The sequence below is a fragment of the Etheostoma spectabile genome, chromosome 23 (genome assembly GCF_008692095.1).
Source record: "Etheostoma spectabile isolate EspeVRDwgs_2016 chromosome 23, UIUC_Espe_1.0, whole genome shotgun sequence".
In the NCBI taxonomy this organism is placed as follows: domain Eukaryota; kingdom Metazoa; phylum Chordata; class Actinopteri; order Perciformes; family Percidae; genus Etheostoma; species Etheostoma spectabile.
This window is the reverse complement of record NC_045755.1, coordinates 10812793-10840472: the sequence shown is the minus strand read 5'-3', so window position 1 is coordinate 10840472 and position 27680 is coordinate 10812793. Positions and strand designations below refer to the sequence as shown.

Here is a 27680-nt window from a genome sequence, read left to right as displayed (position 1 = left end):
GCTAGTGACCGAGGGTGGGTATGAATTCAGTCTGTGGTGCCTCTGACCATCCCTCCTGATCTGGGCCAACCACGACAAGCCCTCTTGGGGCTGGTTAGCACCAAGCATCATGTCACCACTTTGTCCCTGCACAATGTTTTTATCCTGTTTGACAATAGTTTGGTTATGACCCCAGCGAGAGCCATATTCACCACTTGGCTGAAACGCTGCATTTGCAAGCACAGGCTGTGGTGCTGCTGTCTGTCTGAGTGACCTCCTGTAGTAGGTCTCATCTGCAGATGTGGAAACGAGCGACCGTGTGACACAGGGTGCCTCTGAAAAAGCATAGCGCCGAAATGAATCAGAACCAAGTGAGTGGTCCAGAAGGGTCCGCCCCCTGTGTGACTGACTGGGCCCTGGGTGGGTGTACATCCCACAACGGTGGGTACTATAATCGAAGCGACTGCGAGGTAACTCTGGGCTCTGTGCTGGAGACACTTCCACCCTCCTGAATGGTCTCATTACATGGTTGTTTGAAAAAGAGCGGTTGGTGAAGCCCAATCCTTTTCCCTGTGGAAAAAGAAACACACAATCGGCACTTTAATGCATGTTTATTCAGCTGGTCAGGCTTTAAATTTGTCTACACCACCTCCACCTGACTCAGGTGGAGATAAAAAAAGAAAGAAAAACAAGTGATTGCATGCCAGCACAGGTGCTTTATACTGTAGATAACTGAAGCAGTGAGTGGCCAGGCAAAGAAGTATCCTCATACCTGAACTTAGGGGATCATTTCCCATACATTTGTAATGTGTGGAGAAATAGTTTCAATAAAAGAAAAAAAGGTCATATGATCCCTGAACAGTTAAGTTATTTTGAGTTCTATAATACATTAATGTCTACGGAGGCCTATTCAGTCTTAGGATATACAGAACCATCTCCACTACTAAGGGTTATTGGTGCAGTTTAAATTGCACAATTGAAATGTTGTATGGTCTTCAACAAAAAACAAATGTGCATTGTAATAACATATTTACATAAGTTGCAAAAGACTACTTTTTAAAAAGATAATAGGCTCATTTGACCACATCTATATGGAGCATTGAAACTTACAAAATGTCGTAAAAGGTTATTAGACAAAAAACATAACTGAATGCACCAAAAATGTAAAATGTGTTACATGATTAAAATAGAGTGTAAATAAAAGTGTAAAACCTTATATTTTTGTCCATTATAATGTCAACCTCATCATTATCATTAGGCAACATTTTATTATTTTATATAATATAAATTTTATATTTTATTAACGTAATTTATTCAGTTTCAGGGGTCCATACACCTTGAGCTAAATCTGTCTTAAAAGGTCACAATGTATCTATAATGTCAGGCTAGGTGTAAAAACACAGTGATTCACTTGACAGGCCTGGCAGCTCTGAATGCAGCAGCAGACCATTTGAATACATGAAAATTACAGCATACACACAAAGAGTACAGAAGTCCAGTCAAGTTTATTTATAGAGTTGACCAAAGTGCTGTACAAAATTAAAATGCACTGCACAACAAGCACAATCAAAGCAAAAGGAGTACTTGTATTATCTTTAATAAAACATGTGCATTTATTTATTTATTTATTTAATAGAGAGGTACAAAATGACAACAAAAACACAAGGTATCGAACTGACTGCACTTGACGGCTATCTGTCACAAAATACAGAGTGCTTCAAAAGCCGATCAGATCCGTTTTATCAGGGATAAAGGGCAACACGATTATTATTATTTTTACCTTTTAGGGACCCATAAAGAACATGTTGAATGTCACTAAATTGTTTCTGTTTGTGCATGCATGAGTAAAGAGAGCAAGGTAAAAGAGTCCCTTACCTTCATGTTTGGTAAAGGTCCATCTGCAGCATCAAAGCTTTTTGCAGTGTTTTTCTGTAATTGGACACTACCTGAAACAAGTTCAAGAGTTTTGTTAGTGTCATGTTTCACACTATAATTACCTAAATACCTGGCAACAATAATACCTGGCTGCCTGAGCTACAAAAGCACTGCACACATTCATAGTGCTGTGAGGGTTTGTAAACTAATGCTAATGCTTTAGTTAGGCTAATGATGACATAACCCGGTGGTAAGTAGGCTAATGGATGGCATCCAAAGCTATGTCTGCTGTAACATCCATTTCCTTTTAGGAGACTACAGAAACCTGTTGAACAAGCAGACTACTATGCATCATGCATTCCAGTCATAAAATATTTTTTTTTCTTTTATATTAGGCCTAATTAGCATATTTTTATATATATCATATTTAGAATGACAGGATAGTTTGACGGTCTACAGGCTATAATAGTTACATTAAACAATAAAATGACGCAAATCTAAATCAGCTGTTTATAGGAGGCGTTGAACTGCTCACATGTCATAAACATATTCAACCAGTGACAATGGGTCACAAGCAGACATTGCTTCATTTAAAGAGGTCACCAACCCATACATGTTGGGAACGATTGTGTAATAGTAGCCTATGGTTTAATTGTCTTATACAGTGCTTCCCAAACTAAAAGGTAAAAATGAGATATCATTTAAGATACATGTTCTTCGTTGTAACAATGAATAGTGGGAGGATGCCATGTGAATGTTCCATATCATCACCCTTTGTACCACACAGGCAATTCTAAAAAAAGATAGGCTACTTCTGAGGTGTACAAGAGCATCTTCTGTGGTATTCTGCATTTCAACCAAACATAAATCATAACCACGGAAGAAAAACTTCAAACGGGTCATTACCATTTGACACAGCCTTTCTTCCCTTGCGTGCCAGTGTGAGCTGAACCTGCTGGTTAACACGCTGACTCCGGCCGTTTGAATTCACTCCCACGGGGGATCTTAGAGTCGGCTCGGCCGGCAGAGCCAGACTGGTGTCATGCAGCACGAACGAGTCCTGCGCAGGCAACGCTGATTTAAAAAACATGTCTTCCATCGTGGACAAATCCAAATCTGCCAAGAGTACAGGTCGGTCGCTTCATTTAACTCGATGGTGTAGGCTACTGTTCCTGCTTTGTTGTGTGGTGTGTGGCCCTGATGTCCGGACATTGCGGGGGGGCGGGGCTAGAGGCGGCGCACCTGAGGTGTCAGGTGTCGCTGCTGGCTGGTATTGATTAACAAAAAGTAAAGGTAGCCTACATTCTCAATTAATGTAGGCGTAATTGTACTTAACTTTAATGTTTTCTGCCACTTTACTGTGTTTCATAGCGAAACATTGTACTTGTAAACCATTTCTTCCAACTCTGATTGAAATGCATAGCTTTATTATAAACACACATAATGTGTCAGAGGCACACAAAGTTGATCTTCAACTACTTTTGTGTATCAACCTTAAATTTAGATTTTGCAAAACAATGACTTTGGTGACTATTTATGAGCAAGATGGAGGGATTCTTCAAAGACTAACTTCTTTTCTGTTCTTTTGTTAAGATATATAATTGCTTCCAAACAAATCTGGATTAATAGGTGAAGCCGTTTTGAAGGCTTACTGTGTTTGTGGTAGGCTACTTGTGGATCAAATGCAGATTTAACTTGGGAATATCCACTATTTATTTGTGTGGGAAGTGGCACACATTTTTACCCTGAGGCAGTATTGCAGGTGAAGCTAGTCATGACTTCAAAGCACACAAAACCTTTAAATCTTTTTTTTTTTATTCAAACATATAATCAACTGCTGGGCCTCTCCTTGACTGGCCTTCTTTTTGTGCTCCTTCCACAAAGAAAGCCAACTGAATCATGTGCCAAACAATTATCTTTAACAATTATGACATTATGCCTCATAGACAGCGAATACAGTCGATTTAAATAAATGAGAATGCAACAACAGTGACAATTTGTTGTTTACCCTTTAATGCAATCTTTTCTCAAAAACATGTCTTTCCACACCACGTCTTCAAATCCCTTTCACGTTAAACTTTTCTGTGTCTAATATTAATGAGAAAACGGTGAGAAATGTTTAGTTTGCTTTGAGTAAAATGCTCTGGATACATCCATGTGACATTACAATGTGTTCAGCAGACAATCAGGCTGTCTACATCCCCCGATCGTTTAGTGGATGCTCGTGTCCAGGATGTCTTACACACTTCATTTGTGGGATTCTTATCCTTATTGTCATGCTTTACTCGTAAAAGGAGCATCTACAGATCAACATAGAGCCAGGCCTTAAACAAAAGTTTCAAAAAATGGAGGAAGAAGGTGTTTCAGGTGGCCACTGAGCTGCAACACATCAAGATGAATGGATTTATGTTAAATTGATGTTATTTTGATTGTAGTCAGGGGTAGTTGTACAGTATATGCTCAGTTACATGACAAGTGGATTTTAAAAACAGTATTATGTCAAAAGGATAACTGGCTGTGTTTCATTAATCATACTTATAAGAATGACGGATGCAGTCAATCTAAAAAACACACTTTTTTCACATTATAAATGATTATTTTCAGAAACCCATTAAGTTTATCAAACAATGTTTAAGAACACTATTTTTTTTTCCCATAAAGGTTGGCCTAAAATTATGTAAAACATTCTAAATAAATCCCGCCTGAACACCGACACATTTTAAATTTGGCACATCATATTTCACATCCATCAACCCACTATACAGACACGCACACTCAGAGGTTTTAGGTGGTTGGAGTCCTTTTTTCAACAATCAAACAAGGCTGAAAGTTTATAGATGAACTGGTGTATCAGAGTTTACTGCAGATACAATTTCATAATGAAGCCATGACTCTGGGGAAGGTGAAGGGAGAGCTAAGCTTTGGAGCATGAGTCTGGTTGACATAAAAAGTTATTAGAAGAGATATTTGACTCCTTCAGAACAATTGGAATAAACAACAAAATAAACATTTGTCTGTGAAAGTTTATGACAAACTATTTTCCACTGTCTTACCAAAGCTTCCAAAACATTCCCCCTCCCCCAAATTTGATCAAAATGTCTACACTCATTATGTATGTGACACACACAAGTTGATTAGCAAGATGCTATATATTTTGTAAAAAAGAAAATGCATTTAGTTTACCCAAAATCTCTAAACTTTTAAAGATCCAGTATATCATTTTTTATTTTTTTTGCCAATCTAGATAGTCTTATTCTGTTTGGACAAACATTGATGTCACCAGATCATGATTCAAAATGCATTCATTTAACCATCTCTATTTCATACCAACCAACCTTCATATCCTAAACCCTTGGCACATTGTCCTTGATACAAATATACTGTACATACCGTTCTCATTGGGGTTTTGTTTAGCCATTTATACATTGTTAAAAAAATATATAAAATATATGGATACATTTTACAGTTACATTCAGGTTAAAAACACATGTTCAATGTTTCTCTTCAAATCTATTTACAAATCTGCATGGTTACGAGTCCTCATTCAGCTGTCAACACAGGAGGGAGTGGGTGTCTCTTTTCGTTAAGAATGGTTATATGAGAAAATAATTATCATCTGAAATGTGACAATTTAACTGCTAATTGGATCTATTGTTTCTTTTTCTTTTTGTCTTCATAATTAAAAATGTAGTTGTTTATTCATTTAGATTATTTTTGAGGGACGTTTTTGCCTTTAGTTGACAATGCAGACAGGAAACAGAGAGAAAGACAAGGATGACCTGGAAACATCGCTGATGTTACATGGTATGCGTCTTAGACACCATTATGCATCCAAAACTGCATTTGTGAAGGCAAAAACAAAAATATTAAGACATTTTGATTTATTTATATTAAAAACTACTTCACTTTATTTTTTATTTTTAACCAGTTAAATCTGTGATGGACGTTTTTCACAATTGACATTTCATAGACCAAACTATTAATAAAGGAATCCAGAAAATAATCAACAATCCAGAGGGAAATTAATAGTAAGTTGCAGCCCATGGCGCAAGTAATCTTGGTTACAAGTACGGGATGGGAAAAACAATCAAAACGTACAAGGAAATGACGTCATTTGGTGGTCCGTTTTTATCAAATTGCCTTGCAGCACCATGAGACAGGATAAAACTGCTAAACATTATTTTAAGAGCAGTCAACCATGATTCATTTTCATTTAAAGAAAATACACTTTTTTAATTGGCAGAGTTGAAATTAAGTCAATTGACCCTAGCAGCACGTAATACGTAAGGCAAAGATGTCCTTTACACCATTAACAACGTGGGAAACCGTAACAAAGATTTGTGGCTTTAAACAGTCAACAGACCCGTTTGTTGGATCAGTCAAGGTTAGTGGAGTTGTAACGTCAAAGTGGAACCATGAACACAGCAGTGTTGTGTCAAAGGATATCGAACGCAGCGACATGACTCAAAGCCAGTTAACTGAGGCGTCAACTCAGTGACAGCTGGTGCAATCCAGTGAGATAGTATGTCTTTGACCCTGCCATTTAGGACCACAAGCCATTTCTGGGATGGCCTTTTCAGTTTAATTTTGTTCTTTTGGAACTTTGTTTTTATTAATTGTGTAAAATATTTTCACTGAGCTTCTTCTATTTTAACGCAATCATCCATTTCTTGAAAGGAGATGTTGGGGCTGGCTTTGTCATTATAAGCCAAGTTTCTTAAATTTTAGACAAATGTCAATCATCGATGATTACATGGTGCAAAGAAAATCCCACTTAACATTAAAATGCAACAGAGGAGATCCTTGAAACATATCAATGCTCCGGTGTCTTTTTAAAAATGAGATCCATGTTATAGAATATGATATATGCTGCTGTCATCATGGGTTGTTGACTAGTGAAAGGCATTCCCCACGTGGACATGCTTTGGGGTCAATTACTCTTTTATTGACTAGAAAGCATATCCATTCTGCTAAAAATAAAATAAAAATGACTGACGACCCAAATACAACATTCATACAAAGTTACTGTAAGGCATTCCTTCACCAGGTCATTCACCCCAGCCGAGTCTGCAGCTTCCTCGTCCCCAAGCTTCAGCTCATCGGTCTGGTGTTTGCCAGCAAAAGAAAAATGTTCTTGAGATATCCGAGGCTTTCCTGTCAGAGACTTCTGCTCTGTCACACAGTTCTGGTGATGGCTTTGGTCTGTCCTGGAACTAAGACTAGAAATGATACATACAGGAGAGCCATGTCTCTGAAAAGTCATTTGATTCATGCAAGACTGTACAGACTTTCAGTGAACTGTCCAAACTTGACAGGACACGAGGTTTAGTTGCAGTCCTATCTGCAAGAGGAGCCCAACACGTTGCCCGTCGAGGGTGTGGTGGCGGTAGCGCTGTAATGGGGGTAGTTGTCATTTGGTGGAGGGCTTGGGAGGATCGAGTTTCCGTTGGTTGGGGAGCAGCTGAGCTGGAGCCTCCGCAGGTACTCGGCGTGGACGGGTTTGTGGCTCTGCAGCACTTTGATGGCCTCGTCCACGGTAAACCACTCCCGCTTGCGGCCTGCAGGGAGAGACATAGCACAATGTATGAGCTGAAAGAAAGCCTTCATGTTGGGTTTTCCTTGTATTCCTAAATGTAGTGCAAGTAGACAGCCAGAATATACATATTTTAATTTTATATTACTATTTCACAGGTTGAACTTACATTGTATTAAAGCCATTTCATCGCCATTTTGCAGTTGCTGCCCCGAGACTCTGGAACAAGTTACCCCCTAATATTTGCACTGTTACAGCTGTAGCTCTTTTTAGGTCCAAACTCAAAACATATCTGTTTAGTCTGGCATTAATAGGTAGCAGTGGTGGGACAATTTCATTCTTTTGTTTCTTTGTAACCTTGTCGGATTTTACCGTTTTCTATGTTCACTCTTTCTATTGCATGATGTGATTTTACTCATTCTGACGTTAAGCACTTTGGATACCTGCTGGTTGTTGTAAAGTGCTATATAAATAAATGTTGATTGATTGATTGATTGATTGTATATATGCAATACAGATCAAGGCAAGCCTAAGCTTCAACATGTTACTCTCTCTTATCTATAATAGGAAGCAATGGTTGACAGTAATAACTAACAAGTGTAAAGTGATAGGGTACTTCAATTGTGTCTAAGCTAATTGTTTTGTCTGGTTAGTATGACTATTATTGTCATATTCACTTGAAAACATGGTATATACACCTAATACAATCATATAGTAGAACATAGTGAATGTAGCAGGCTCTGGTTTAAACTGACAGGTAGAGGATGCTCTCCACTGAGCACATAACAGATTAAGGCTCGATACTGGCGTCCAGGCTACAGACAGCTGTAATATACTGCAGCTCAGAAGCACTGCAGCTACGACCAGTGATCTAGATTTATAGGCACCTGTTGTCACTGCATACCCCAGTGCCAGTATAGTCTCTGTGCAGTAAACTGGCCTTCTCGTAAATAAAAAAAAACTGTCTACTGTTAAAGGTAAGATAGTCATCGGCAGAGCAAGAAGAAAGACACACCACAAACACTCATGAGAAGGTGAAAGGAAACTGTACCAATGTTTACGGAGTCTTCCCAGGCCTCTAGTGTTTCTGTGACAGTCAACACATACACGTATGTCCGGTGCTTCCGATCTTGGTTTTGCTTTAAGGATCAGAGACGCAAAACGGAATATTTTAAATGGTCGTACACAACCATACATATATCATTCACTTGTCAGAACTATTCTCAACAAAACATATATACAGAATATATACATATTACACAGAAATCATACATACATACATACATACATACATACATACATACATACATACATACATGACGCTAATGGCTTACACAACTGCACTTTGTTGTTTATCTGTATGATAAACTGTTTGAGTAAGACAAAGCTGTGAAAGCTTACCTCAAATACTCCGAGCAGACGTCCTAGCTTGCCCTTTACACCGGCCTAAGGAATAATAGATAAAAATCTTTAGAATTAATTTGTATGTACAGAACCAAAAGACATCAGAGAACATTTCTTTGTGTGATTTTTTTAAACATTTCTGGGACCCTCTATACGGTAACAAAGATGAATAGAGGGTGGAAACATTAGAAAAGCAGTGTTCAACAACAGACTTTATTCTGTGTCAAAACGATGGGATGTGTATTACATTTCAATGTTTTAAAAGACTCTGTACTGAACTCCACTGTAACCTCCCAGGCTTTGATTTTATGTAGAAATGCTTGACAAACTAAACTATTACTTCTTTATTAAACTATGTACTGATTATAGTCTTTAGGATGGATTTACAGTAATTCTTATAATTAGTATCATTATCAATCCCATTTGCCTGACAAAAAGAAAACCTGGCATGAATCCTAAAAAAGAATGATTGTGGAAATGTAATTATGTCTCTTTCATAACACTTAACAAGTTGCTTTATTAATTTACAGGTTTATGATAACTGTCGAGACATATGTTGGGACGGTCCTTCGCACTCTCCAGTTCCCTGCTCAGCATAGTTTACAAGTGTCACTCTGTGCCACCGCTGTGTCCAGCAGCGAGCTACAGGGTACATGAATGTCCAGGAATCCAGTGAGGAGCCAAGTTTAGACTGCTGACGTAGCTGAGAACACAAGGTTCTCAACCACAGGGCCCTCTGGAATACCAGCAGACTCCTCAGTCACCCAGTTACCGACACCAGGGCCCTTCAGAAATCTCGCCCTGCTGCCAACCCGCAGCATGCAACTCCACTAGTCACTTCAGCGGGTTTTTGTTACTGGAAATGGACAACTGCAGTCATGTGAGAGTTGTATGACCCCAATGGATGCACAGATGTGTATTTAAGCATTTTTGCAGTATTTCTAATCATTACGAAATATATGACATAACCTTTCCCTATCCATTTTCCCTTACCAATGTTCCCTCCCCAGAATTTGCCAAGTCACTCTCAAATTAAAAAAAAATTTGAAAATGTTTTTGGGAATAGCCATAATATTTAGTATTCAGTGCACTAAATAAAAAAAATTTAATAAAAAAATAATTATTCAGAAAATCCTGCAGTTAAACAGTTGTGATGACTTTTTTGGGGGTGCATTCTAGGCCTTCTTTTTTAAAAGATCATTTTTTGGGCATTTCTGCTATTTATGGATAGGACAGCTGAGATATGAAAGCGGTGAGAGAGGGGGGTAGACAAGAAGGAAACGGTCACAGGTCAAACTCAAACCCTGGACCTTCTGTGTTAAGAAATAAAGCTCTACATATGTGCGCCCGTTCTACCAACTGAGCTAACCAGGCCACAGCATTTTATGATTGCACAAAAAGGATCTCACTTTGGGGCCAAGGAACAAATTTAATGCCTTTTCACCTCCTCAAACACCTCCCGCACGGCTGCACCGCATGGCTCCTCCTCTGGCTCCATCCCACCTCCGGGGACGATCCACTGCTCCGGGTGCCGACTGCTGCTGACCAGTAGAACCTATACATTTAAAAAAAGCAAGTTTTAGCACGTTATATTCACTGTGAAATAAGGTATGTGTGTCTCCATACGGCCCTAGACACAGATTACCAAGTCACATGAAGGGGAACTGCCTGTAGTTTTGTTGATGCATTTATTTTCACATTGAAAACGAGGACTTGAAATGAGACATGACCCATGACCCTTTGGCTCTAGTCTAAAGGGCAGACGGCCTCTGCTATTTATTCTCTGTTGCTGCCTACAGGAACCTAAATCCACCACAGCCTTCAAAGCTTCACATATTGAAACGTGACCGCTACAATCTTGGTATAAATTACCTTCTGTGTGAAACAAACTCATTGAATTTACATGGCAATATGAGAATGATCCACACTCAAAAACTGTACTTTACTCCTTTCAAATTGTAACTGGTAATTCCAATTATTGTAAAATATCACCTGGGTTTTTTTACTCAAACTACTAACTAGAACAAAAGATTTTTGGGGACCTTAGCATGTATGTATCGGTTATATTTTTCGGTGAAAATGTTTATTCTTTCTCAGAGGCTGTAAGTATCTAGTCTGTTGTGCCAATAACATTTTCGGGAATTTTTCCAGAAGTGCAATGAAGCTCAATCAAAGCCAGTGTTGCATTGTGTGAAGCATTTCACGCTCAACATGACCCCAGCAAACAATGTGTGTAAACCAAGCATGAGCCACTCAAACTCTGTCAGTGCAACCCTAAGCGGCCTGCAGGCTTTGAATTACACTACAGTTGCAGTGTACACTGATATGCACAGATCAGATGTGCCTGTGTGTGCATTTTGTGGAAGTATCCATATAGCTACCACAACAGACACAAGCTCATCTGCTTTAAACATTCTGACATTTGCATGGAGCAATTAGCTCATTATTAAGACGCTGTCTGTGACTGGACACGTAATAATATTAACAGCCGATTCAGGTTGTCAGTGGTTCAATTATTTGTGGTTTAACCGCATTTTCTGAATTTCTTACATTGTGCGATTGTCAGTTCTGCAATTATTTTATAATAATCAGTGAAAGTAAATATACATGCATTAAAAGGAGAAAAGTGTCTTAAGCAGCTTGTACAACGTATGGTTACATTTACTTCTGTCAGCCATCTGATCACCATATCCACTTATCTGCCAGAGGAGTCATTCTGTGACTTAATCCTAATTCAGCTTTTGTATATCTTCCCTTATGTTCTCTAATGGGATTGTGGCTGTAGCAACTAGAGGCCTTCCGAAGCTCTTCTAAGGGGCTTTGACAGTGAGCGCTGTCTGCTGCTGCCTTTCTTATGTGTCCATTCGGCCCAATGCGTCTTCCCAGCCGATGTACAATACAGGATGAAGGGCAGTGGGGTATACGAATGCCAAGCATGATGATGTGGATTTAGTGTGTGCACGCTCAGTAAACATTTCCTGTAGATTTAAAGGTTCAAGAAACATTGCTGGTGCAGAACATGACCTCTTCTCAGTAAAGTGCAGACTGTAAACAATGTGCAAAGTTGAACCTCGTGACCTGCTTAAGTGAGCTCTTTGATGAACAGGCTGGCCTTTGCCATTGAGGTGAGCTAAAACAAAAACATTTGGTCTTTAAACAACAATCTGAGAAAGGGGCACTGAAATCAACTAAGAAAAAAATGTAAGATTATGTGTGTCATATGCAGAAAGGGATGATTTGTCCCTTTTTTGAACATGAATGTTACCTGTTGGAAGTCTAATTTCATATAGGCTAATATTGTGCTATGTACTTCCATGCCAGATGGGTTATTTCAGTGGTATGACATAATAAAACATGAATTATTTATGTTTTGGGTGTGTTTGAGATCTCAGAGAACTCCAACCCGCTGCCCTCGCTGTCTGATTGTGTGTGTCTGTGTGTTGGGCAGCAGCCAGCGAGGCTTAAAGGGACATCACTGGAATCAACGTGTCCCGAGTTGTAAGTGTGAAATGTATACAAAACAAAAGCCACAGACAGGGCAGCGAGAACAAAGCAAATTTCTGCTCTGGTTGTTCTTTTTTTATCTTGCCATTGTTGCCCCTCATCTGTCCATCCTGAGAATACAGTGCAGGCTGCATTAACTTTGGTTTTAATAAATTGAGGAATGTAGAGTACCCAATCGACATATTACAAACTGTGTATAATTAAGAATTTGTTTCTTCACAAGTGCTTCTGAGATGAATACAGCTACATGTTCATAAACAGGGAGCAGCAGGGGTTTGGTGTTGCCTTTAAGCTTTGCAAAAGGACACAGCGAGACAAGACATTTGTAATCACAACAAAAATCAAGCCTGCAAGCCTATTCATCTCTCTGAGCACCAAGTCATCGGAACAAATATTACAAACCCAATCAATTCACTAAACTGCAGGTACATGAAGTTCATTAAGCGCTCAGCAATGTGAATGTCATGATAACAACCCTTTCAATTGATTTACCCCACAGCCCAAGCAGATAAACTAAAGTACCCTTACGGCATTATCCATCTTGGTTTTAATGTGTTTTTTGAATAGATTTTAAACTGGATGTTATTTAACACTATCATTTTTTTTTTAATTGATCAAAAAAAAAGCCACTTTGCTAGCTATTTCTATCGTTTATTCATTGCTTTTAACTAGCTAGCTTTTAAAACTGTTAATCCATTATTTAGACAACTATTTCAACCAGTTATCTATTACTTTTATTTTACTTATAGATTACCACCTCAACAGTTAATCTACTAGATTTACCTATTTGAACTTGCGTTTCATTGTATGTAGCTATAAATATTTCAACCATTTATAATTTTAGCTAACTACTTTTCAAGCACTCTCAATTATAACATTGTGGTGTTAATGTATTTTTTTTTTTTAAATCAAAGCTATAATCAAATGAGTAAAGATACTCTAAATCTTTCCAAGTGACCTTGGTTGGGAATCACTGACCAACACAATATTTACCCAGAGCTTTACTCTTCTAACCTTTCGTATAACTTTTGAACAGAAGAGCAGTATTGTTGTAAACTCCATAGGAGACAGTTAAAAGTGTGACAAAAAACCTAAGCAAAATAACTCCCACCATCATGATACACAGGTCAACGGTCAGCTGGCAGCTGAGCGCGAGTACAGGAAAGCCACTTATATTTGGAAAGAAGGGCAGGGTGAAGGAGAAACCCCAGAGGGAACACTGCGGTGTTTGCCAGTGTCTATTTGCAACTCACGTCACTTTCCAAGGGCCCCCAGTAGGCCTGCACAATTCAGGAAAAATATGATTTTTTTTTTGCTTAGAATTGATATAAGGATTCTCTGCCACGAATTTTTTTTCCCAAAGTGTAATGTATATTGCACACATGAACCATGACAAAACAAAACTACTAGATTTATTTTGGCACCTATAGCACCACGACAAGCCTGTAAACATAGAGGCTTCAATGAAGAGAACGGAGAGCGTTGCAGCACTTTAAAACATATTTTATACAGTCTATGTTTAAAACTCACAGAAGAATATAGTAGCGTTTGTGATGCAGTTGGCTCGTAAAATTAAATGACAATTTAAAAGTTATTTAAAAACTAAATTGTGAACAGGGTGAATCGAGAACGCGAGTTTTATAACGATTATCCGTGCAGGCCTAGCCCCCGGTTTAAAAAAGGAGGTGGGCCCATTTTAAGGTAACATGCAGTAAATCTTTCCTCTGGGTAATGAAAAACACTGTGGACTAATGGCAGAACTCATGTGGCGTTACCCAACATTTCTCTAGTGTCACATTGCCAGACATTCGTTGGTGGAACATGTGCACGTTCAACGGTTGTTTTAGTTGTGCAACAGAAAACTCAGATTGGACAGATTGTCTAGCTAGCTGTCTGGATTTATCCTGCAGAAATCTGAGGACCAGTTAACCAGAGTCCTCATAAATCCACTGGAGTTTAGAATGCCAACACAAAGAAAGCGGGAGAACACGGACATCCGGCGGAATTTCCAGCAGAACCTGAACAATCCCGGAAGTGGAAAGTCGGAAATATAGATTAACCTTTCTCTAATCCAAACATTTATCCGACAATGGAAGTTACACAAGAACAAGCTTCAACTCCTGGATGATGACATGTACATCTGTATCTGACTTAGAAAACAAGATTTTGTCTTTTATAACTCAATTTGAGGTATCAGAACCACCAATGGTAGTAAAACAGAGGCTGTGACAGTGAGTCCTCTGGCATGGCCTTATGCAAGGACAGCAAGCAGGGATATTCTGGAGGACATTAACACCTCCTCCTACAAGAGGAATGCCTGTAGCTGTCAAATAAAGGCTCAAAATGCCAGGCCGAGAGGAGAGAATAATGGAAAGTCTAAAGACACTCAAGTACACAAATGCTGGGGCAGAATCAATAGTGCTAAGACTGTAATATGGTTGCAATTAGGGCTGGGCAATATAACGATATTATATCGACATTGATATATGAAGCAAGATATCGTCTTAAATTTTGATATTGTAATATGGCATTAGTGGTGTCTTTTCCTGGTTTTAAAGGTTGCATTACAGTCAAGGGATGGAATTTTCTATAAATACCAGACTTACTAGCGGTTCTATTGTTTGCCTTTACCCACTTCGTTCTTTTATCCACATTACTGATGATTATTGTGTAAATATTTTGTGAAAGCACCAATAGTGAACCCTACAATATTGCCGCAATATCGACATTGATGTATTTGGGCAAAAATAATGTGATATTTGATTTTCTACCAATCGCCCAGCTCCAGTCGCAACACTAAACATGTGTCAACAAATAAGAGAGCAGACGTAAACAGGAACTGTCGAAGACAAACAGCACAAGACAATACCTACATTTCTGACTTTCTGCTGAAGTATCCAATCACACCGATAACCTCTACTTCCCATTCCCAGTAACATGGGGGATTTTAGACCCCTTTTAGAGGGGCTCAAGCCTCCCTAAATTTCATCTCCTTTATAAAAAAGAAGAGGAAAAGAAAGAAGAAAAAAGAAATCCATTTTAGTTTGAGTGAGAGTTTGTGAACTTGTCTGTTAGCAACAGAGGACAAAAAATTACAATTAACAGCCTTTATCTATCCCTATCTGATCTGTCAGAGGGAGAGCAGGAGTGACAAGTGTGAAGTTTAACATTGGTCATCCCCAAAGAAGAAATTGGTCATTTCATGGCATAGATTAGAACACAAATTAAAACATAAGCAACTAAAATTGCTAAATGTTAGAACATTGTTTCAAACTGGTCGTTATTACTGAGACTTAAAAAGTCTAAAGCTGACATTGTAGTTCAGTAGCTCGCTCAGAGATGATCAGATAATGAAATTACTGATTTAGTAGTTAACACTAACAAGGCACTGTATCCGTATCACATTCCCATTGGCGGCTGAGCCCCCGTAGAGGTCTGATTCCAAATTGATTTGCCCCTATCCATTAAGACATTATTTACAATCAGCTGTAGTACCTTCAATATGTAGCTTCTGGGTCATAAATTCATAAACATAGTTACTGCTAGAACTGTTGTCTCCATCAGATAATTTCACTCACTCTAAATAATGCATGAACTTGTGGCATTATATTAAGTTTAATTCAATAAAGCCTCAACACTGCCAAACCCAGTATGGAACACATTAGGTTGCTCCTAATCATGAAACAAAACGTTTGAATTCTACAAATTAAGATGGACAACGGTTAACTTAAAAGACTCTTAGGGCATGTGGAAACAAGCTGCAAAAACAACACTAATATATCATCACTTTTTAAGTTGATATGATGAACACGTTAATGAACAGTTGCTTATTTACACTTCAAGCAGATATGAAGAAACATTAGCGTTCACTTGCAGTCTTGTTTCTGTTCACCTGACTAATGTGAGCATTATTCATTCTTCTTTTAGTACTGTTTTGGTCTCCACCAACTCCCAAAGGAAGGTTTCTGACTCTTTAGTTGCTAAATGCTCCACTATGTTTACCTGCTAATTGCTAACTCTTTTTGATAAAAACAGCTTCCTGGGGCTGCAGGAAACAACACTAATAAGAGTGGTGAAAACCAAAACAATTAGTTGTAATGAAGCTCACCAGATCTGAGGGGAAATGCATAGGCCTTTAATCTATTGTTAATATAAAAAAATTTATTACAGCAGCGTTAAAGCTTTACTTTTTACTGCATTCTGATTAAATCTGTGCAGCAACCAGGAAATAAAGTTGTGATACTTTCACAGAAACTTTCACTGTGGGCTTCACAAAATCCCATCACAATAGCTTTAGATCTCTAAACACATTAAGCAGGGATACATTTTTGGGTTACTTGTATAAATTTGAATCAACTCTACAAATGAGTAGATGTCATTTAATATTTCAGAAAATCAAGGACTTCTTATTTAACTATGGGTTTCTACAACCTACCACTACACTATTATGAAATAAAATAATTAAAGAAGCTCTCTTGGCCCACAGTCCACAAGCTACTCACATGTTGTGAAACCCAGATTTTTTCTTCAGCTATCACTGCCACTCTGTTATGTCAGGTTCCTGTTTTCCCCTTTTGGGAGTTTCATTGCTGTAGTACCTCGCCCTGAGGGCTCAGCTATCCTCTCCTAAAACAAAAACAGTCCAACAGCATGTATTGTTCTTATTTCCCTACAGTTGGGTCTCCTGTGTCTAGGAACAGAGTTTATGTGTATAGGCATGCTTCTAAAAAGGAAAATATTGATGACACAAAAGCCACATATCTTAAGCTTCTTTCGACATAATAATGCAATTGTTAGCAACACAAAATCATGTTTTGATCATCAAACTGGTTCTAATACTTCAAACAAGGCCATCTATGTGATTGCATGATCAAACACGCCTGTCAAAGCCAGAAAATCCTGAAGGTGATGGTCACACCTACACTCTAATGTTGTCACAATGTTCTCTGACTGTCCTTTCCTGTAATTACAAGTCAAAAGAATCAGTTTACAAACAAATTCTGAGTAAAATGAAGCAAGAATGCACCTGTACAGTTACTTAGTTGTGTGTGTGTGTTTTTTCGGACTCACTTGGTTTCGATTTTATTTATTTAGTTAATTTTTGTACGGTTTGAGTAGCCATCTGTACTTCCTATCGGTCACTGTTATAGTTTTTTGTTTGTGTAGACCAATGCTGCATGTTAAATATCGTATATGCAAATGATCATTGTAATAGTCTATTCTCTTAGGAGTGTCACAACTAATGTATTTTTTAATTAGGATAGGGATGGAAAACTCTTGGTACGGAAATCCGCTTTGAAGTTCAATAGACTGTATTGTATATCACCGAGAAAAGACAACAACAATTTAACTAGTCCACCCCATATTCATTATTTACATGGTGAGGGCCCCTTTAAATCCTCATCCACATAATTGCTACGCAGCTGACCGCTGAAGGCCGGGCAAGATGCACCATAATCATGAATGGACACTGCTGTCATGGATGCTTACCCTGTCTTGACATGCAATCTGATGAAGTGACGCGACATTTGATAGCTATATTTAATAATAGACTTTTGGCCTTATCTTCTCACTCAACACACGCCGATGTTGTGTTAACCCCGCTATTGAAGGAAACGTGCAACAGAGCGCCTCGCCCCCTCTGTTAGCTACCTCAAGCTAACAAGAAGCAAACCGGTAAATGAGTGATTTCGTCTTCAAAATAAAAGTTTTGCTTTAATGTAATGCGGTTTCAAATGGGGTTCTTGACTAGGTTTTTTATTTTGAAAGTCATAACCGTTAGTAGTTGGTTATTAATAGAAGCTACCTTGACAACAGCCTTATTCCTCTTGTTTCTCTACGAACTCCTCAAACTAGCCTAAACTGGATGGCCCAAGGCGCATCACCAGCACGGAAACACAAACCACAACAGTAGCATTGTGAGAGAGAGAAAACAGTTTAAACGCAGCTACACCTAGAAGGAGACGTCATACATCAAAACCCATGTGTTTTATTAAAGACCATTGTCATTTTGAATTCAAAATCCCGCTGTGCTGTTTGAATGACTGGGCGCAGACGGGGAATGACTAGGCCACAAAGTCAAACACAGCCCCTGGATAGTGTTCGTGTGGTCCAGTCACACATACTGCGGAACCTCTTACCTCTTCTTCACGTTCATTCTTGAAGCACAGACATGCTGCTCGTTTCTTGAAGCCCTCGCCATCGTATGTCCTGGTCTGGTTCGGTTTGAGCTTCATTATTGATGTATTCTTCCTCCTTTAGATAAAACCGGCAAAAACAGAGGGAAAAGGGTCCAACGAGTTAACAGCAGAGCCGCCGCATCGCTGCTGCTCTCTGCATCCGTGGTCCGAGATGGTCAGTAAGGAGGAGGGAGGGGGTTGTTGGAGAAATCCCAAAATACCCGTCAGACTATCCTGGATTATTTTTCCCCAATTACAATCTGTGAAAGACACATGCGAGTCGAGGCTCCAGCTGCTCCCTGTGATTTCCAGTCGGCAGTGCGTGTGCAGCCCCGAAGGCAGAGATTTTATGTAGACTACAGCCTACACAGCACAGCCCTCCTCTGGATCCATTTGCGCATGGCCGCTGACTCAGTACAATGAACAGGCAGACGGGACTTTAGATATACAGGTCACTCCTCTGAGGCAGGAATGAGCTCATTGGTGGAGTTAGTCTCAGTGGGTGGAGCTACACTTCAGCTCAAAACAGTAGGTTAGATAAACAAATGCGTAATTTGTGCTGTTCTCCCCCAGACTGGTGCTGCACAGCATGGGACAAGTTGTCCTGTTTCAGAGTGTGCGTTTATTCAGAACCGATCTGGCCTTGGTGAAATATCTAAAATAACTGGCCATGACACAAAATTGGTAGGAATAATGTTCAGGTTTGATTTATTTATTCATTCAGTTAAGTATTCCCGTTTCCCAACATTAATGTTTAAGTGCTGTTTCAAAGCATTCTCTACACTGCCAGGAATGCAATTCTAGTTAGGAAATACATTTGTCTTATTTTGTTTTCTAAAACGGTTCAAATCCAAATATATTGAGTCGAAAAATAATGTAATCATCCAATGCAAAGACAAAACTTTTGAACTTGAAAGCCCCCCAAAATTGCTACAATCCCCAAATTCCCAGAAAAAATACAGATGACAAGATGATACAGAATACAGATGTCCGTGTATGATTGGAGAAGAAAAAAAAACATCTTTAAAATAGACATTGTGTCAATATGTATGCTACCAAGACTATCCAGACACAGAAAGTTATTTTTCAAAATAATGTCATTAGTAAAAGCATAAATGAAAATATTAAAGTTTATGCTGTCTGAATCCCAAAACATGTCGACGCCATATTAGTCATTATCACCAGCCTTGGTGCCTCACCTGTCCTCAAGTTATCAAGGTTCCGGAACCTCAGGTTCAGCTCAATATTAATCAAGGCTAATAAAACAAATAAAACCAGCCCTGTTATAAGCTTATGTATTCCTGATGCAGTCAGCCCAAGACATTTTTATTGCACTTTTATGGGAGTTTTTTTTATGGGAGCTCCATGTTCCACCTGTAACAAAGACACGTAATGGTACATTGTGACTCCTTTTATTTGCTGTAGGAAAGCTATGTTACATAAAGTTTTTATTTATTTTATAACTTAAGTCCATTGGTTCCTTAAACTGAGCACAACAATGTTACTTTTAACACCTACTGAATTTTTTTTTTGGCACAATTGTACGTATTACAAGTGAAATAGTTCATGAGCTAGTTAGTTCAGTCAGCGACTCCCATAACATAATTGAGGTCATTTTCTGGGTGTGTCAGTCCCAATCGGAGTGGAAAAAAGGTGTTTACACAATCATTTAAGCGCATGTTCAAAGGTGATTTGACTACAACATTTTGAGATTTGTGTAAATTTGGTGTTACTTAGGGTCAGAGGTCACAGTGTTGTAATACAGTCTGTTTTAGAGGGAGTTGTCACTGTGAATAAGCACCACTCCTAACTGCTCCCTCTCACTAAACACACTAGAGTAAAATCTGTCTCAACTTATAGGTGCTCCCTTGTTGTTGCTGAGTTCATGTGAAAGTTAATATAATGTAAGGTGAATGAAATAATAAAAGTTAATAAAGTCAATATAGTTGACGTGATTACCCCACAGGTGGGTGGTTTTGGAAACTGTGATTGCATTATGTGCAGCTGCAACTTATTAACTTACTATTAACTTACCGTTTCTTTAATTCATATGAATGGCGTGGAATACAGTGGATGATCAAATGACAGTAGAGTACTCTGTCCCTTGTCCCTCAGTCCACCTTTGATCTGCAGGCTGAGGAGGATCCACATGTTGTAACTCCACAGATAACATCAGCCAATTCTCAAGAGACAAAGATCGACCAAAGAATGAAACTGATCAAAGTGGGTCAAGGAGTGAGACAATCCAGTTGTTACAAAGACAATCAAGTGTTGTTGCCGGTGATTCTTTCTCTTATCTGACCGCCTTTCAACAATTTTAACTGGATTACCACAAAAAAAGATCAAAACATTTGCACACTCATCTACTTTGAATCAAATTTATTTTTGGTCAATGAGAGCATGAGAGATAGGCACAGAACATAGTCTCTCGCATAGAGAAAGGGTCATCAATTAACAATCAACACAGCTGAGGAGATAGATTACAACACACCCAAGAAGGAAAACACTGAGCATACGAGTCAACAAGTCTTCCAAACCATATGACGACATAGGTTGTTCATTCCTACCCTCTAATACAAAGAGCGTTTTACAAATTAGTGCTCCTAGCAATGGTAGGAAAAAAACCTCACAAAGCTTTTTCCAACCTCATACCTAAACCAGGAACATGACATCATGACTTCACGTAAACATGCACGCCGACTTTTTTAAGCCAAGTGGTGTGTTATCTATACGCATTTTGAGCTATCTGCATGTATGTCTACGCTGTATACAGAGGACAGTGACCGTGTTATCGCCACTTGCTGTGTTTTCCCCACTTGCCGTGTTATCGTGAGAAGAAAGCAACGGTTGAGTTTAGGAAACGTGACACGCGGGACACGAAAGAAACGTGACTTTCATACTACTCACTACGGCGTAAATTTATACGCTGTCGCAAGGTAACATACGTCAATGGAGGCCAAACGGCATAGATAAACATGCTAAAAACCGAGTATGCGTCTTGATAACACGCCAATAATGGCATATGATTTGACGTGTCATATATACGCCATTTCATGAGCTCAGACTGAAACCAGAGAGTTTTAAACATGTCGTTGTGAAACAGTTGCAGTTTGGCTACGTTTAGGTACTGAAACTACTTAGTTAAGTTTAGGAAAAGATGGTCGTTTGGGTTAATGTACAGTACATTTTTTATTTTACTTTACTTCCAGTTTGTTCCATGTATAAAAAAAGAAAATTGCTGTTTACTTTTAGTTTCAAACTGGACATGTGTGTGGTTTCCTGGGTGAAAGTCCTCTGTCCGTTTGACCTGTCCTTTTTCCACCTCTATCTCCTTTAGTAAAATGTTTGGGCTCTTATGCTTAGTCCCCTTGCATCTTACTTTGCTTCTGTCTTGATTTCTGCAGACACTAGAGGGGTAACTATATACGTAAATATGCGTCATAATTGCTGCTTGAACAAACGACTTATAGTAGCATTTGTCGTACATATTAATCTCAGTGTTGATCAGAAATAATAACTTTCAAAAACAAAGCGATGCAGAACATAGCATTTCACCCACAGATATAACATAAAAGTTTAAGAATTCCCCAAAACCAAATATTAAGCTGATTAACATAAACCAATGCAGAATGACCAGGTAAAACCTTTCATATCAAAAATGGATTGCCATGACAGTTTTGACAGACATTTAAGTTCCCCAGAGGATGAATCCTATCGTGATCCCCTGACTTTTCCTCTAACGCCACCATGTCTTTCACATTTTTGTTTTTTACTGAAATAGCTCAACATCTATTAGACATGCATGTCCCCCTCAGGTTGATGTTGTAATAACTTTGGTGATCCCTTAACTTCGTATGTTTCATTATCAGGTCAAAACTACATAAAAACGGTCCCCACAAATTAATCCCAATTACTTCTTTCTTCCTACAGATATTTGTTCCTGATTGCACACATGTCTTGAGTGAATGGTGGAGATAATTGCTTACCAGATAACCCAGAAATTCCTCAGCGTTGATGACAAAATCATTACATACACAAGTCATGTAATCACTTCAATAAATGTGATGGAAATACAATAAGCACCCATACCGCATCATCAAAATAATAGTAATCAAGTTAAAAATACATCAAATGACATATGACTTATAAAGACACACACACAAACAAAACATCCAACAACTGATTAACATGTGGATTGCTATAGATGAGGTAACTGTATATTTGATGGTTTACGAGGTAATAATGTAAGTCCAAAAAGGATAAATCTGATTATATAAACGAGTCTGAACATTTTGGAGGATTATCAGAGGATTAGTAAAATTCTTAGAGGATTGTAGTTTATATCAATGCTATCAGGGTTAGGGAGACATGTTAGAAAATTAATATATTTATAGAATTGTAATGGCGTTTGCATATAATATATGATGGTAAGTAATTTATAAAGGACTAAAATTAGAATCTTGCTCCCATATAACAACAGATGCTCAATCATGTTATCATCTTAATAATGTAATCAGTCACCTCAGAGGAAAGTAAATCTTTCTGACATTATGCTACTTGGAATAGTTTATCATCATCTTCTTGCATAGCAAAGGAAGGCAATTAAAAGGGTCGCCTTTTAGCCAAGGCGTGCTGTGGGTGGAAGGCTCACATTGGGACAGCAGAAGGAACGAAGGAGCCAGAACTGAACGGGTGCATGTTCTCACTTTATCTGAAATGTCAGATGAAATCTGACATTTCAGATAAAATGTCATATATATATAAAGATGGGAATCTTGATGTTCTGAGTTTGTACCTTCATGGTTTAATGCAGTTTTTGGAAGTCGCTTTGGATGAAAAGTAAATGTTATGAAATGAATGTAATGTAATATACACATACATAAAGTGTGACGCATGGAGTTTAATCTCTTCATTTGTCTGTTTCACTCATCATTTGCAGCAACTCCAATTACACAAAAAAAAATCCTGAGCTGATGAGCTCACATAAATTTCTTCCTTGACGTCATGTGAGAGAAAGGCTTCATGCCAAACGGGGGAAATTAGAGCCATGAAAAGCTAAAAAAGGCCTTCTAACACAAAAGATATTAACGTTGGGGTCAAGACACGACAACGAGGCATCATTTATTCACTCCTAAATTTAGTGCATATTCATGCAGTAGCTATCAGGCTATTTTTAGATCGGGCCATCTGTTTCCCTGTAATGTCTCCGTTATTAGACACTTCAGCTTAAAACTAAGCTTTAGTAAACTCAGCCTTCCTTTATATATCTACTATGACGAACACAGATAGGACAGTTGTTTGTAGGTGCTCAGGGTGAGGTGAATGTTCTCGTGGGATGGTGCTCATCCAATGATGAAGTGATCTACTGACAGCCAGCCAAGGTTGCTAAGATGGATGTGAGCTGCTGTCACTGTTAAATTATAGAGCCTGAGACACCTCTGCTAATGGAGCTATGTCTTCCACCAATGTAGCAACAGGACGCTCAGAGAACCTTTCTGCTTTGTCCTCAGCCTAGTGTTATCATCACCACAAATGTAATTGTAAAGAAACAATAATATCTTCAACTTTACTTTATGGTTATTAGCCCAGTAGTCTGAGAGTTAGCAGTTGATGTTGGTACTGGTAGCTATTGGAGCATGTCTACGTTCCCTCATATCAGTTTTCGACATTGAGGTAGTAATGTTTTCACCACTGACTGTCTGTATATTTGTCCGACTGTCAGACAAACCCTCAAACTCACTTTTTATCAAAAGTTAAAAAGTAAAGCAAGATAGCATATTGTTTTGTGTATTTTGGAAAAAGATAATCATTGTCAGACCCTATTATAATTCTGGTATTTCTCTACACTTGGGTGATCAGTATTTATTTTCTGGAGCAACAAGGGGGGTCTGCCCTTCGGAGGACCCCAAAAGCGTGTTATGGAAGGGCCTTGTCTATTGCTGAGGTAACTTAGGTAGACCCTGTAACCATGTTTTTTGTGTGCAGGTTATGTCCAGTAGGTTTATAGATGTACGGAATTTCATTCCGTACAACATTCAACATACATTCTTTTTAAAAGCCTCTCCATGGGATCACCGTGGAAAAAAACTCAAATCATCATCTCTCAGTTTATACAACAGAATAAACACGGTTCTCAAGGCTGCAGATGCAAGAATGACAATAAGTTGGTTGTGAGGGCTGAAGGACACAATGGGAGCCTGTTGGTGCATATTAAAGCCTGTCATCATGATAGCTGTGGCTGAAAAAGACTCAACATGGGTAAACATCACTTAGGGATGAAGTGTAATCAGAAAGACAGGGACAAATAGGGCGGGGTCAAATCTTATGTTTGTTTTATTAGCAGATTAAAAGAGTATTAATAGAACAACGTCAAATAATATATGAAAACATTTTTGTGATGACTTCACTATGATTACTAGAGATATGTGATACTATTGGTAACTGCTGCTGCTCAGACTGTTGAGGCTACCTGCGGGCAAATGTTCCTCTCACAATGATGCCTCTGTCTTCTTGAGGTAGAACAAAACACAGCCACTCTATAATCATGTGAAGATTAGGCTTTAAGGGGCATAAACAAAACCAGGCAGGGACAGTGTGATTGCCAGAATGTGGGAAAGTTGACTGAGACAAAACCCCACAGTGATGATGACACACGCAGGCTAAAAAAGATGTCATTCCCACATGCCTGAGAGATGCCCTGAACAACACTGTCATATTTAAGCCCTACAGACACATCAGAGGATTAAGTGGCTTGATTGATAAAAACAGGACTTTTTTTCTTTACTTTTTCCTCCAAGAGATATAGATGCATTTGGTTCAAAAACATGCCTACTAAAGTCTTTACAAAAAAGCCAACTGCACAAAAAAACAAAGTTTGCTTACAAAAAGGAGATGACGGAAAGGTGTTGCTTTTGCTCAAGAACCATCATCAGTTCAGACACAAAAGCTAATGTGGGAGAGACAAAACCTGTAAGTCAGCCATTATGCTGTTCAGTATTATGTGTTCTTCTGTCAGGCCTTATTTTGTTTTGCCCTCATACTGAAGGGCAGGAAATAAAGTAGGTGACTCTGGATGAACTACAAGAAATTCAAACATCTACTTTACATCTGATATACAGCATGTGGCCAAAAGAAACATACCTGTCAGAACACCTTTTTATTACCAACAGAAGGCAAGACTTACATGCACCTGGATATTTTAAAAGGAGCGTGTCACCCTGTCTCAGTGTGTCTTCTGTTGTCATTCAACAACTTCATTGATCTGTGGAATGACAATACTGGCTGGCCTTTTCTTTTCTTTTCTTTTTTAAATCGGAAGACCCAAGTCACCCATGGTGACTCATTTGCTCCTCTTATCTTAGTATATATAAGTTTATTTATATTCTTATGTATAGATTATATATACTGTATATATTTTATGGAGTTGTTTTTATGCAAGCAGAAGGTATGATAGTCTCTTGACCAACATGTTTATGTTTGTGTACTGTTATTGCTTTACACAGACTAATTTTGGAGTTATTTTTCTCATAATGTGCATAGTTCTCAGTTTTGTTTTCCTTCATCTCCCAGTTTGCTCAGAGGGCCCTGGTCATACAACGCATATTATTTGTATATTGTGAAATTGAAACACACCAACTTGCGGTCAATTGTCATAGAAATCAACCTACAGAGGAGCCATCTTTCCATTTTAATTTCAGGGTTTCCTCCCAAAAAGAACTTGTTTAACCGAGGAAGAAGGCCACCAGACCCTGAAGCACCTTGTCTAGCGAGGCAACTATATGACCCACACATTAAACATATGAGGATAAAATAGGAACTCTGTTCTTTACCCAAGCAGGACAATGTTTTATCTCTGTGCATTTCACCATGGCGTGACACAACCTTACACAGCTATTTAACACTGCAACTTAATCCTCCCTGTGGAGCCGTTTCTAGACGTCTCAGCAGATGTCTACAATCTTTCCCTCATCCCTTCCCTGAGGTGTGGTGCTGTTTTATGAATGAGCTGTTATGTAAGAAAAGATGACCTGAATATAGACGGAGAGAGGGGGAGAGAGAGGTACGGAGGGAAATACTGTATGGCTGCAATTCAAGTGTCAGTATTGTGTTGTTGAAAAAGAAAACAAAAGTCACAATTAATTTTGTTGTGGTTGTTTGCTGCTACATAACTGCTGTGAATCAGGCCAGATCAGGTACTATCATAAATACTATTGTATTTGCCAGTGTAATTACCCTAAAGCTAGACATTTACCAAAAGTATAATCATCATAATGACCTGGTAATAACCAGCACTGATTCTGTGGTTGTCCCATCTGTGCCAGACGATGTGACAGTGTGCTAAGGAAGCAGGGCTTAGGTGCATGTAAACACTATTACTCACCACCTAACAGGGCAATATTTGAACTTTGTGTGCAGTTTTGTAAAGTAAATCCACTTAATCTCACACCACTGCCGACAGCAGCTTCCCCTCTTGAGAGCGACTGATTAGACTGAGAGAGCAAGAGCATGTTGATGATAGATATGGAAAAAATATACAGTAAAATAATTTAATAAATATAGTACGCACAGGTTTGTTTACAGACTAAAGGTTAATTATATCAAATTATTTAAAGTTTAAAGCTTTGTTACATTCTCTTGGTGGCACCTATAGCAATAAGCAGTAATTGAAGGTGTGTTTTTGGATCTCACTTGGACTTGTTTTTGAGGTTTTATTGTCCATAGTCATCGCTCTTTAATTTGTTTGTTCGACCCTAGTAACTGTTTACTCACAACACTAGCAGACGCCAAACAAAACGTAGGCCTACGCCGCTTCACACACAAGCGAGCTGAAGTGTGAGTCTGTTGTGTTAGCTCTGACTACCCTCTCTGGTGGACCAACCTCTGGCAGGGGATAGAACATTTTTCCCTAACTGACTTAACAGTTATTTAAATAAAAATCTTTGCAAAATGGCCCAAAATTCTCTGGTTTCAGTTTCTCAAAAGTGACTATTTGCTAATTTTCCTGTGTCAGCTGTCGTAACCTGGTGTCCCAATAATTTGCCAATCTCTAGCCTGTGTAAATCTAATCTGGAAATCCACTCCAGCACAACACAGCCACGCAGACAAGACATATTGAACCCTGAGAGCTAAACCTTCCCGTCAGCACACAGTTTGACAGATTATTGATCAGCACGGGCAGCACCAGCATGACTTACACTGGTGTGACT

At 38.7% G+C, this 27680-nt stretch overlaps 2 protein-coding genes across 2 annotated transcripts in view; both read right to left on the bottom strand.

Moving 5' to 3' along the window:
• pkp2 (plakophilin 2) overlaps window positions 1-3058 on the bottom strand; it is an 11136-nt gene extending 8078 nt beyond the window's left edge. Inside the window, exons 1-3 of the mRNA XM_032505823.1 lie at window positions 2761-3058; window positions 1855-1925; window positions 3-549 (exon numbers count right to left, since the gene is read on the bottom strand). Of these exons, the coding sequence (XP_032361714.1) occupies window positions 3-549; window positions 1855-1925; window positions 2761-2953 (811 nt within the window). The 5' untranslated portion in view covers window positions 2954-3058. The remainder of the gene's footprint in view (window positions 1-2; window positions 550-1854; window positions 1926-2760) is intronic.
• An 803-nt stretch (window positions 3059-3861) lies between these two features.
• On the bottom strand, window positions 3862-18903 carry nudt4b (nudix (nucleoside diphosphate linked moiety X)-type motif 4b). The gene is made up of 5 exons (XM_032505045.1): window positions 18436-18903; window positions 10236-10346; window positions 8789-8833; window positions 8439-8526; window positions 3862-7412 (listed from the first exon to the last, which is right to left on the bottom strand). The coding sequence occupies exons 1-5, from the start codon at window positions 18529-18531 to the stop codon at window positions 7192-7194; spliced, it is 561 nt and encodes a 186-aa protein (XP_032360936.1). The 5' UTR covers window positions 18532-18903; the 3' UTR covers window positions 3862-7191.
• Window positions 18904-27680: the final 8777 nt, after the last annotated feature.

Excerpts from the sequence above, each read along its gene's own strand:
- nudt4b (XM_032505045.1), bottom strand. The coding sequence starts at position 18,531 with ATGAAGCTCAAACCGAACCAGACCAGGACATACGATGGCGAGGGCTTC. Across the intron at positions 10,347-18,435 it reads AGAATGAACGTGAAGAAGAG|GTTCTACTGGTCAGCAGCAG; the intron begins GTAAGAGGTTCC and ends TTAAATGTATAG. Across the intron at positions 8,527-8,788 it reads GTCTGCTCGGAGTATTTGAG|CAAAACCAAGATCGGAAGCA; the intron begins GTAAGCTTTCAC and ends TGATCCTTAAAG.